The sequence below is a fragment of the Teleopsis dalmanni genome, chromosome 1 (genome assembly GCF_002237135.1).
Source record: "Teleopsis dalmanni isolate 2A chromosome 1, ASM223713v2, whole genome shotgun sequence".
NCBI lineage: Eukaryota > Metazoa > Arthropoda > Insecta > Diptera > Diopsidae > Teleopsis > Teleopsis dalmanni.
The window spans coordinates 154,631,461-154,645,196 of NC_051846.1; the positions used below are offsets into that span (position 1 = coordinate 154,631,461).

Below are 13,736 nucleotides of genomic sequence, written 5' to 3' on the forward strand. Positions count from 1 at the left end.
TCACACACACACTATGCTCCTGTCAAAAGTGATAATGTTTTCTTTACAGGGTTGTCATTAGAGTATTTTATCAGGGTTGACATATATATGATTAATATGATATTTGTAATAATAATTATGATAATTGATTTTTATTCTAAATTTAATATTAAACTTAACATTCTCCCTCCTGTTGATTTGGGTCAAATCTGTGCCTCTACGTCAACTTCGAATTCGGATATTGATTGTTATTATCGAGTTTTGCGCGTTTTCGTGGCGCGTCTTCAGCTTGATCTGCTTGTACATCGGTGAATGATTGTGTATCTGCTAGTAACGGTGCCAATCGATGTATCGGCCGCTTCCAAATTCCGTTCTTGGTTTTAACATCTACCACATCGAACCTTGCCGTCAATTCCTGGATAGGTGTTCACTATCCGCTCTAATGGCCATTCCATAGGGGGTGTATTATCTTCTTTTATAATAACCATAGTGCATTTTTCAACATTTTCTGTTTCTGTTTTCCATTTATTGCGGTACTGAAGTTCATTTAGATATTCCTTTGACCATCTTGACCAAAAGTTTGTTGAATTTGTGCGCTTGCCTTCCAACGTGATGGCAATGAACCCGATGATACACTGGAGGTTTCTTGCATTGCTGTTAACGGTTCACCGATCAAAAAATGACCTGGCGTAAGTGCAATTAGATCATTTAGATCTGAAGATTGTGGTGTTATTGGCCTGGAATTGAGTATTGCTTCGATTTGAATCACAACGGTCTCCAGTTCTTCATATATCAAGTGTAATGTATTAACTGAGCGTTTAAGATGATACTTTGCTGATTTGACAGCTGCTTCTCATATACCACCAAAGTGTGATGCCCGTGGCGGGATGAAATGAAATGTCATTCCCTTATCAGTACAGAATCGTGCAACTTGCTTTTGAGCTTTTAGACTATATATTGAAGACTTGAGTTCGTCTAATTGTTTACAGGCTCCAACAAAGTTCGTGGCATTGTCGCAATAGATATTTTTACACCTGCCTCGCCTCGATATAAATCTTTGAAGAGCACATATAAATGCGTTGGTTGTCAAATCACTAACGATCTCGAGATGAACTGCATTGGTAGAAAAACAGCAAAATACTGCAATGTACGTCTTGCATGGTCTACTCCCGAATTGAAAAATGGTCTGGTTGGAGAAACTCTATCTTTTGGTAAGTTACCCATAATTTGTTTTAACATTTGAGGTTGTGCTCGCCTGCATAATACACAATGTTGTACAACAGCTCTGGCCATGCACTTTTCTTTGATTGGCCAGAATTTTTGCCTGGTCTGTGCCAGCAATGCTTGAGGCCCACAATGAAGATTTTCTTGATGTATGTGTTCCATAATTAGTTTTGCCACAGGGTCATTGCAAAATCATTGGGTGTTTTTGATTATACGGAATACTTGATTCTGAAATTCGTCCTCCTACTCTTATGATGTGATTTTTGTCTAGAAATGGTGCCAGTCCCTGAAGATTACTATTTGGTTTTAATGATTTACCTTTAGTTAAATGTTTGATTTCTTCGGAGAACTCGCTTAATTGAACTGCTTTGACGATGATGATTACCGCTTCATCTAAATCGTTCGGTTCCAGGTTGGTGTTACTCGGTCGGCTTCTCTGACGAATGCATTTTATAAACCGGAGTACATATAGTTTTGTATTTTAATTTTTTTTTTTACAATTAAATACATTAATTTTTTTTATTTTTGTTTATTATATTTATTTTAAGAACGTTTATTTAATACTTATAACCACTTATTACACACAGGCTTATATTTCAAGAAAAAATATCAAAAGCAAAAATTAAAGAAATTCAAAAGATAAAGACTGTCTCGTCAGTCAGAAGACGAATTCAAGAAGAAGCTACTAAAAAACCGAACATTAAAGCAAGGCTCAAAGTTTCTTAAAGCTAACCTTACATGTGCTTTACACTTATTCAGCGGTCGTGAGAGCGAGAAGCTGCGAGATCTCTCCCGCAATATCGCTGTAGAAATCACATGTAAGATCGCTTTAAAGTTCTTGGTACCCGCTTAGAAATCAATGTAAATATGTCAATATGTGACTATATGCCATAGTCCATACTAATTTGTTGTAAGAGTTTCGATGGTTAACTTTATAAATCATACTAATTAGATCATCAGGTGTTGATGCAGTCACTAATGTCACCTTGGGCCTTTCCTCCAGGTTTTCATCTATTTATAAATTTTTTTGAAAAGTGATGGCCACTTGTCTTCTGTTCCATATAAAAATATTGGTCCGTGAAACCACATATAATTTTTGCCAAGATCTTGCGGATTTACACCACGAGATAGCATATCTGCTGGATTAAGCTTTGAACTAACGTGTCGCCACTGTTCAGACAATGTGAGTTCCTGTATTTTGACTATGCGATTTGCCACAAACACTTGGTATTTAGAAGGTTCGGAATTTATCCAATAAAGCGTGATTTCGGAGTCACTCCATAGAAACATTTTGCTTTGCTCGAGATGAAGATCAGTTTTAATACGTGTAGGAAAATTTGCACCTAGTAATGTTGCGCATAACTCCAAACGTGGAATTAATTGAGTTTTTAATGGTGCGACTCTTGATTTGGAAGCCAGTAGCTGCACACCGATTGTTCCATCTGGAAATGAGGATCTTATATAAACTGCTACACCATACACTCCTTGAGAAGCATCACAAAAAACATGCAGTTGTGTTGTTTTCGGATTTTTTTTTTCGGATTGGTTGTTGACATGACGTGGAATCTGTATATGTTGAAGTTCTTTTAACTTAGATCGAAATCTGTCCCACTTGGGGTGCATTTCTTCTGGTAGTGTTTCATCCCAGTCGAGCTGAAGCTGCCATAATCGTTGAACGAACATTTTTGCTTGTACCGTCACGGGGTTGACGAGCCCTACAGGATCAAAAATTCGGGCTAACTCAGAACAGATTATTCGCTTAGTGACCTTGTTCTCTGTCTCTGTATTCACCTTGATTCGAAAATGATCCGATTTCGGCAGCCATATAATACCTAATGTTTTAACTGATGTATGTTCTTCATCTAACAGATTTAAATCCACTTCTTGATCTTCTGGTGATATGCCATGAAGCAATTGTTGGTGATTGGCTGACCACTTTCGTACTTTGTATGTTTGTATGTTGATCAGTTGATTTTTAATTTCAACTGCTTCCGTTATCGTGTTGGCGCCGCATAAACCATCGTCGACATAAAAGTCTGTTTCGAGTGCTGCTGCTCCGAGAGGATATTTAGATTTGTTGTTTATGGCCAGTGTCTGTGGACATTTTGTAGCCAGGTACGGTGCGGTCCTAGTACCATAAGTTACTGTACTAAGTTGTAACAACCGCAATTTTTCGTTAGAATGTTCGCGCCACCATATATTTTGAAATCGTCTGTCATCTGGGTGAATTTGTATCTGTCGATACATTTTTTACACATCTGTCGTGAATACGAATCGCGGCATTCTGAATCGCATTAATATGGCTGCGAGTTCACTTTGTACCACTGGCTCCTTATGCATGATTTCGTTGAGCGAGATGCGCGTAGAGGTTTTTGCAGATGCATCAAAAACTACTCTTAGCTTCGTTGTAGTGCTATCAGATTTGAGCACAATAATTTGGGGTACAATAATTGATCCTCTTGAATTTCTTGTAGATGTCCTAATTTTTCATATTCCCTCATAAAGTTGACATATTCTGCTCGTAGGTTAGGTTGTTTATTCAGTCGATGTTCCAGTTTCAGAAATCGATTTAAAGCCTATTTGTTTTGATTCACCAAGCGCAGATGCATCGTCTGTGAACGGAATTTTAACAATGAACCACCCTTCGTTATTTTGTTGAGTATTTTGAGTGAATGCTCAAAAGCAGTAGGATTCAGTTATTTTTTGTTTAATGTCATTGTCAATGCATTGCAGTCGGTCACAATTTTGAATTTTTTCCCTTGAAGATAAACTCTAAACCTTTTTAGTGCATAAACTATCGCTAAAGTTTCTAACTCATAGCTATGGTACTTCGACTCAGAATCTGTGGTCCTTTTTGAAAAATAAAATATTGGATGCCATTTATTACCTCTTTTTTTCTGTATTAAAACTGCTCCGAAACCTAAACTACTGGCATCACAATGCAATTCCGTCTCATCTCTTGGATCATACAAAGCTAGCAATGGTGCTTCTACTAATTTTTTCTTGAGCAATTCAAATGATTTAAGTTCATCATCTTTAAAACAGAATTTCTTGTCCTTTTTCGTCAGATCGTACAAGGGTTTCGCTATTACAGAGAAATCCTTGATGAAACGCCGAAAATATGAGCAGAGCCCTAAGAAACTTTGTACAGACTGAACTTTGTTGGGAATCGGAAAATCTCTAATTGCATCCAACCCTTTTTCGTTCGCTCTTAAACCGTCTTTACTAATTGAATATCCTAGATACTGAACTCTTTCTTGTAAAAATTCACACTTTCTCTAACATTTTCCGTAGCTATCATTATGTCGTTCAAATAAATTATTACTTTTTCTTCGACCACCATATCAGAAAATATTTTATTTATGAATTTTTGAAAGACAGACGGCGCATTTTTTAATCCGAATGGCATTCTTAAAAACTCATATTGACCCATAGGAGTAATAAACGACGTATACTTAATTGACTCTTCGTTCATATAAACAAGGAAAAACCCATTCTTCAAATCTAACTTTGTAAACAATTTTTTATTTGCTAGCCTGTCTAACAAATCGTCAATTAAAGGAATTGGGTAATTAAGTTTTGAAGTTATTTTATTTAAACGTCTGTAATCTACGCTCATTCGGATTTCACCAGACTTTTTCCGCACAAGTACAATTGGGGAGACAAATTCTGATTCACTTGGGCGTATATACCCTTTTGCTAAGTAGTCGTCTATTGTTTTTTGCAATTTTATTTTTTCTGCATAGGACAATCTATGTGGAGGGCAACCAAATGGTTTAGGATCATCTAATAATAGCCTCATCTCACTACGAACGTTTGGTTCGTTAGGTCGCACTGAACGCAAGTAACACTTTTCGAAAAGTTCATGAAATGACATTTGATCTTTATATGAAATCTTATTTCCAAAGCACAAATTATTTTCGTCATCATTTATACCAAACCCAATTTCTAAAATTTCACGTTCAAAATTATCATAGCTATCACGCACGTCCATTAAGTCTGTAGTTATATTTTTTTTCTCTATATCTAAAATCATTTTAATATTTGCCTTATTTAAAAAACTGAGTATCTCATCGTTTCACTGTCTACCACAATCAACTCGACTTGAATTACTTTTTGCATTATTTTAACAAAACAAGAAAATTTTTCAAAATTTTTTAATTTACTTTTATTTAATATAAAATATGAAACATTTCCAATAGGTTTTAATTTGATATTATTTGGAACTAGACACCTTCTAATCAAGCTGATTGGGCTTCCTGTATCGACGAGGCTATCTAAAATAATGTAACTTGTAATAATTTTAAACAGACTAAATTTAAAATATTTTACATAATCATTATTCTTCATTTTGTTTTTGTTCTGCCAGCAGTCTCGGACTTGATGTTGTCATTGCTGCACCCAAAACATGCGCCCAACTCCCGTTTAGGTTTCACGCAATTAGCCGCGAAATGACCAAAACTGTTGCAATTAAAACACCTCAGCCTGTGTTCATTTTTTTCTGCTGCAACGCTACGCACTGTACTGGTTGCAGGTTTTCTCAATTCTACACCTGCTAGTGCTTCGAGTAATTCGTCTTTACTTTTAAAACGCTGCATTTTTGGATATACTCGTATTTGCGCGTCTGGAATTCCATCCACCACATAGTCAATCAACTCGTCATCGTCCATGGAAATTTTCTTTGCAAGCATAATTTTATCGTTGAAATATTCACAAAATTCTTCATTATAGTGCCATTTACGCAACTCGAACTTTTTGCGAAGTTTCAATTTATTTTCCCGCACTCCGAACATTATTGATAGTTGTTTCAGCAACTCGTCGACACTCTCAGTCATCCAATTTTTAAGTGAGTGCAGCCACAATTGCGCTCGACCTTTTAATTTCATTGCAATCACCGCACGAGTTTTATTTTCGCTGAGATTGTATGCTTTCTTTATACTTAATAATTGTTTAACCCACATACTAGCATCAGAATCACCATCAAAGTCATTTAAAATTTCTTTAATAATATTTAACGAAATTTCATCTTCTTCTTGCTGACGTAACGAGTCAACATTTTTTTGAATTCTTAACAATTCATTTTCCCTGAGCAGTAACTCTTTTTCACGTGCAAGCAACGCACACTCTCTCTTAAGAAACTCGGTTTCGTCAATATGCTTCAATGTATGTGCATTAACACCTCTTACATCACTGAACGCATGATTGTCGTCCCTTATCTGCATTTGTGCAGTGCCGCTGTAGCTTTTTATTGGTGCCTTTTTATCACCCTGAACTACATTTTGGTCGATCGCTTTGTCTACATTAACACCGCCGATGACTGTCTTTCCATCAGACCGACGCAGTTCTGCCACGGACCCTTGATCACTTTCACCACCATCATCTCCAACAATTTCAACATACACTTCTTTTCGACATTGCTCAAAATTTGGCGAGCTTTTTAACCGAGCTACCAACGTGGCTTTGTCGCCATGTGCAGACAAACCAATTGTCTTACACATGTTTTTTAATTTTGACACAGTCTTTTTCGCTGCGTCACTCATTTTTAAAGTTTCTTTTTTTTTAAAAGTTAGTATCTTTAATAAGTTAGAGATAATAATTACATCAATATTAAATATATTTTATATTTTTGAAATAAATTCAAACATTCAAATTCTTATATAATTTAAAAAAAAAAAACGTGCCGAATCCCACTTCTGAAATTGTAGGGAGTAATTACAAACTTCTTTGCGTTGTTTATCACCATTTATTACTAACTTGTTCAACTTCTTTGTACTTGCTTGCAGCTATATTTGCTGCTTACAAAATAGCAAATACAAATACACTCTCTTAAATCTATTTACAACCTCTTAAGTCTAATATCTCTTAAATCTAATTACAATTAATACTTATATAAATCTAATTATAATAATACTTATATTACTACAGCATTTTTTTCGACATTTGTAAGTTGCCGATCATTATTAGTAACTTTATTAGTAACTTCATCTAATTGCCAAAACTTTGTGAGTAAGTTATCTAATCCTTGCTCACTTTCAGTGGCAATTGTACATGCCATTGTACCCTGATCACATCTACTGAAGATGCCGCTGCATACCCAACCGAAGACGGTTTTCTGCAATACTGGCAAGTTGTTTGTCATACGAATCTGACCTACTGATAATAGCGAATGGAAGTACTCGGCACCTATCAATAACTCGACATCACCGCTTACGTTAAACTCGGAATCGGCGAGTTTGATGTTTTTGGGAACGGCCACTGAGATATGTCGAACGATCTGTTAGGTTGAGGCGAAATGATTTTTGGCACCACAAATGCTTTCAACTTTATATTGAAATTAGTAGTACGTGACAAATGTTGGCAGTGACCTGATAGTTTGCCCCTCTCTTAGCTGAGCCAATACCTTCAACCCATATTGGGTTTGGATTTAGCTTTAATTGTAATTTTTTGGCCAGCCTTTCTGTTATTAAGTTGACTTGAGAGCCTGAATCTAGAATAGCCCTGCAATTGCTTCGCCAGTATGTGAAATAATATTGACCTTGGCGGTCCCAAGCAACACATATGCTTTTGTTGACAGTGCTAAAGTTAATGCAGCAGCACCGAAGTGGTCTTCTTGAATACAGCCGCGTTGATATTGTTGAATTTACGTGCGCCAGTTGGCGCCTTTGCATTGTACTGAAGATGGAGTAATGTGTTGTGCGCTTTATTGCATTTGGCGCAATGCCTGCTTCTGCAATCACTGGTTCTATGTCCGCTACGTAGACAATTGAAACACAATTTTAACCGTTGTACTGCTGAAAAACGATCAGGAACTGATAATGCCAAGAACTTGTTACACTGTTAGATTGGATGGCCATTAAGATGACATATCCTGCAAGCTAGCATATTGTTTGTAGTTGCTGTTGCTGTCACTACACTCAGAGAAAAAACGTATTAAAATCAAATGAAATGTAATGAAATCAAATATTTTTCGCAATGATTTCCTATCAAAGTCGAAAATTTTTATTTTAAATATGGACCGTAGTGGTATTTGAAACAAAATTTAAATATGAAATAATATTTAAAATAAAGCCGTGCCTATTTAAATAAAATACGAATAATATTTAGATCAAATACATTACACAAATGATTCAAATATAACTAAATATCATTTTAATGATATTCTCGATTCGTTTCAAATATTTTTGGTATTTGAAATAAATATGAAAAATTATTGAATTAAATAACAAGCCATTAAAATAAAATACGTTTTTTTATATTTTTTTTTAATTTTTATTTCTTTATATTTCAACGTCGTTTTGATAATATAAATATAATATAAATAAACTTTATTTCCAACATTAATAAAATAAAATAACTTAAATTATAAAATAAGATATATTAAAAAGTAAGATATATTAAAGTAAGATTAAAGTAAGATATATTAATATAAAATATTTTTAGACAAGTATACAATATTATAGAAAATTAGAAAATTATAAAAACAGCTGTTAACAAAACTTATTTCTAATATAAGATTTTCCATTATTATTTTGGTATATATGAATTGGAAAACTCGTGAAAAATAATATATTTTTTATAACTATTTCATTCATTGCTGCACCAACTTCGTAGGATTAAAAGTGCTCATCAAAAGTTTTAATTGTTATTGGTTGACAGATCACAAACATATTTTCATCTTGATAATAAAATGCTAATACTTTAAATAGTTCAAAGTCAGTAATTCTGTGATGCGCTAAATAACAATTGCTCTCATACGAAGTGCCTTTATATTGAATTGTTTTAAAAAAATTTTGTGACAAAAAATTGATATTTTCTGTGACACTAATATATCTACCTCAACTTCAGGAGAATCGTCGTTCGCTGGTGCCTCTGTACGTTGTTCTGTTAAATAATTTAGATGGTTGCGTTTTACTCTACTATTTGTATATTTAGAGTACAGCTTTCCGCATGGTGCTCTTTTGCCTTTTCGGCAAATAAAATAATAATCCTTTTTAAAAAAAGTAATATTATATAATAGCCACAAATGTAGAAACTTTTATTTAATTGTACCTCAGCACTGTTCTCCGTAGGGAAATTATTAATTATTTGCTGTACTAAACCCGGAAAATCGGATGCTTTAATAATAATGTTGTTAATATTTGCGTCCTCTACAATAAGCGTAATTAAATTATCTCGGTGGATATTTTCCAACCGACCATGTTCTTCAAAATATTGACAAATCAGCTTTCCTTTTGCTGTCGTCTTGAGTAATGTTTTGACGTCCTATATTGAAAAGTGTTTATACAAACTATATTATTTTTCTGCTTATATCATTTTTACTTTATTATAATTATGTAATTGTGTTAATTTAAAAACAATGAAACTTTATTTAATTTTTAAAAATACTTGCAATGTTTGTAGAATGGGGTGGTTGTATTGGAAAAGACTCTGAAGTTGATAAACTCTTCTTTAACCAAGAATGTACTTTTGAGGTCATTGATATGGTCTCGTCATCAATATTGAACTATAATTAGTATAAAATAACAATAGTTTAATATATTAAGAGCATCGAAATACTATAATAGACATTATGTACATTCATATTAAAATCAATAAATAATGAAAAATTGTTAACTTTTTTACATGCATGAATAAAACAAATCTATCCAAATTTACACATAAACATGTCGGCACCTCTAATTTCCGCCATTTAAACAGCTTTTCTCGAAATGCAGCTCTTAACCCAATATTCACTATAGCATCTTTAATATCGTCTTTCGATAAATATATTAACGATTTGTACGTTATGCCTTTTTCTGAAATTTCAATTGGTTTTAAAGACATATAAAGATTATTATTATTTACAAAAAACTTTTATATATTGTTGAGAATTTAAGCCGCAGATAAATTACAAGTAGATGTCCAATACTGCACAATGAAAACGACTAACACTCTTTTTAAAAGTTTTAACGAGCATATTCATGTCTTGCATACTTCAAAATATCAGTACGTATAAATGAATATGGTATGTATGTAATATGTACACACAATATGTGCATGCAAATCAAATTTAAAACAAAAAACCAAAACACAGTTGCAGTTGATAAAAAAAACTTTTTTTTGATTCTGTTGAATCACATCATTTGATCATTTCATTTGTGTGTGTTCAATTGAATTTAGAATTTTTGCGCGTTTTCTTTGTAGACATCTTCTTACAACTTATCGGAATATTATGTTTTAGCTCATAATTAATAACATGAATTATTGCTAATTAAAACATTCAACATTATTTATTGCAAAATTTATAATTTAATTTTCACATTTAGCCACAACTTCACTACACAAAATAAAATTTGCCCAACATTGTTATATGCAAATTAAGTTTCGGGTTCTTTATTTAATTTTTTTAAAAAAAATATATTTTATTTATTAATATTTTTAATTACAATTTTTTATAACAATTTTTAACTTTTGTATTTATATAATATATTTAACTTTTCTGTTGCTATTAGTAACGAGACCGACCAAAGACTTTATTTTATTGACTTCTCCTAACGACTGCCAATTCAAAGTTTTTCCTTTGATGCCTGAAGTCGTTATTGAAAATCTGAAATTGGATTTTATCCAATTTAATTTGTATTATTATCAATGCTCAAACCTCCAATCATCTTTATACGATTGGAAATTTGTCATTACCTTACTTACATAACCCAACAAGTAGGTTATCCAACCAAGCCTCCAGAATGTCGCTAAATAGCAACAAACGGACACAGTGATGATGGTCACTGAAACATAAATATAAATACTTAACCCTACAAAAATTTTGTGATGGATAATTTACCCCAACACTAAATAAATATATACACAAAAAACCGTACGTGTTAAATAAAAATACATATATATATAAAAACTAAAAAACTAAAAAAAACTGCAAAAATTTGTATTATTATCAATGCTCAAACCTCCAATCATCTTTATACGATTGGAAATTTGTCATTACCTTACTTACATAACCCAACAAGTAGGTTATCCAACCAAGCCTCCAGAATGTCGCTAAATAGCAACAAACGGACACAGTGATGATGGTCACTGAAACATAAATATAAATACTTAACCCTACAAAAATTCTGTGATGGATAATTTACCCCAACACTAAATAAATATATACACAAAAAACCGTACGTGTTAAATAAAAATACATATATATATAAAAACTAAAAAACTAAAAAAAACTGCAAAAATTTGTATTATTATCAATGCTCAAACCTCCAATCATCTTTATACGATTGGAAATTTGTCATTACCTTGCTTACATAACCCAACAAGTAGGTTATCCAACCAAGCCTCCAGAATGTCGCTAAATAGCAACAAACGGATACACTGATGATGGTCACTGAAACATAAATATAAATACTTAACCCTACAAAAATTTTGTGATGGATAATTTACCCCAACACTAAATAAATATATACACAAAAAACCGTACGTGTTAAATAAAAAAACATATATATATAAAAACTAAAAAACTAAAAAAACTGCAAAAACTAAAAACCTAAAAAATAACATATAAAAAAATATAAAAATGTATTATAATAATAATAAAATATAAATTATGTAATAAAAAATAAATATAACAATTATTGGTACAATATATAAACCTGTATCCGTCAATTTGTCCGTAAAAAAGCTTAAAGCAATTTCTTGTGTTGGTTAAAAAACCAACAGAAAACAGTTTTTCTAATAGTTTCCACTGACGCGTTTCGTCTGGGAACTACCCAGACTCATCAGAGTGGATTTAAAATTCTTATAAAGTCTTCGTTAAGTATTTATAAAAGTCATAGTCATTTCTTTGTTATATACTTATCTATTACTTACTTTATGCGAACCATCATATATTGCTTCTCCCTTTCTTTAAACTTTATATATTTTACTATATACACGCACTGACATGCGCACTTCACTATTTACTACAAAAAACTGAAACATGCAGCACAATTTGTCGTCTCAACAAGAAACTGTAAAAAACTATTAACCTGAATTATTGAAAAGTTATTGAGTTATTGAGTTATTGAAAAGGCGTGGATAATGACTCATGTTAGATAAACTATATGGATGTAAGAATTGATATAGTAAATTCCTACGAGCATAAGTGAGGGGCTGGCCGGCAGAGGAAGACTGGAAAATCCAACCTGTTATCATACCTTGCAGCTCTGTTTGTATAAATGCCTGAGGATATCCATTTACGAGAAATCTAGTGACACACTGTGAGAGGTCTTGATGGAGGAAGCAATTACTAGATCGATACAATACTCGACGGATATAAGATGAAATTGCAGTCCGCTTGGTGGTGATAGATGCATGAGAGGTATAGTGTAGCATGCCTTGGGACTCGGATGGTTTGTAATAGGTATGTAATAGGAAGGAAGTAGGAGTGTGGATAATTTGGTAATCTAGGTAATGTATGGAAGGATAATAACTGATGACTGAGTTGATGTGTTCGACTTCGGAGGTTATATCATATCCGATTAGGCGAGGGAATAGATCCAAGAAGCTGGCCAAACTAGACTGGGGCATAAATAGGAGTAAGTCGTCCATGTATTTCCACCATGCGGTGACATTGTGAGAAAGGAACAAATCATCGTAGTAAAGTTCAATTTGGGAGTCGAGATAGATCGAAGCCAATAACCCAGAGGCGCCACCACCTTGTGGTAAACCTTCCACTTGATGGTATAAGGAATCATCAAAAGTGAAATAATTTCCCAAATGAAGGATGTAGTGGAGTAGTTGGCGGAGTAAGTCGATGTTAATAGGGCAAGCACTCTGGAACCATGGTTCTTCCATTAAATCTTGGAGCCGTGCTCATAAGGAAGAAATACGGGTACGGGAGTACATATCACGTATGTCTATAGTTAGCAATAAATACCCAGGGGTGGTTCGTAGTTGCAGCAAATGATCGGCTAGATGATTGATGTCAACGAGATTCTGAGTGGACATATGATCTTTTAAAATAAGATTGAATAAGTGGCGACATAATTTATGAAGAGGACTAGTGAACCAAAGTATGGGGCTACATATGGGACGAATAGGATGGTCGGATTTATGGAGTTTAATGGTACCATATAAATATGGTAAAGTAGGCTTTTCTGACAATCGTTGTTGCAACTTTTTATAGATAGTGTAGGGAAATAGATTTCTATTGGTACTAAAGAGGTGACAAAGGGGACGTGCAAGCAACCGATATTTTGCACTCAGTTTTCGTATTAAGAGGTTGGCATCATCAGAATACTTGATGCAAAAACCAGAGATGATGTACGTTTGGAGCCAGCTATTTACTTTGGAGATATAATCAAGTTTGGATATTAGAATGGTGGTTTTCCCTTTGTCTGCTTGAACAATGAGTATATTAGGATAAGTGCGGAGAAAGTCTGAGGTGATTTGGAACAATTGTTGTAACAGCCTATGCATAGGGGTGGGATTTTGGTGGTGAACCACGGCATCTAGGAATTTTGTATAATGTTCGTCCACTTCAGATCTACAGTATAGGTTTAGGTTCA

At 33.6% G+C, this 13,736-nt stretch overlaps 1 protein-coding gene and 1 long non-coding RNA gene across 2 annotated transcripts; both read right to left on the reverse strand.

Annotated features, from left to right (window-relative positions):
- Positions 1-526: 526 nt before the first annotated feature.
- LOC119666487 lies at positions 527-3,450 on the reverse strand. Its single transcript, XM_038075765.1, has 2 exons — positions 2,304-3,450; positions 527-762 (listed from the first exon to the last, which is right to left on the reverse strand). The coding sequence occupies exons 1-2, from the start codon at positions 3,448-3,450 to the stop codon at positions 527-529; spliced, it is 1,383 nt and encodes a 460-aa protein (XP_037931693.1).
- Positions 3,451-8,867: 5,417 nt separating this feature from the next.
- Positions 8,868-9,459, reverse strand: LOC119669447. Its single transcript, XR_005251604.1, has 3 exons — positions 9,253-9,459; positions 9,038-9,190; positions 8,868-8,965 (listed from the first exon to the last, which is right to left on the reverse strand). It is a non-coding gene; the product is annotated as an uncharacterized LOC119669447 (long non-coding RNA).
- Positions 9,460-13,736: the final 4,277 nt, after the last annotated feature.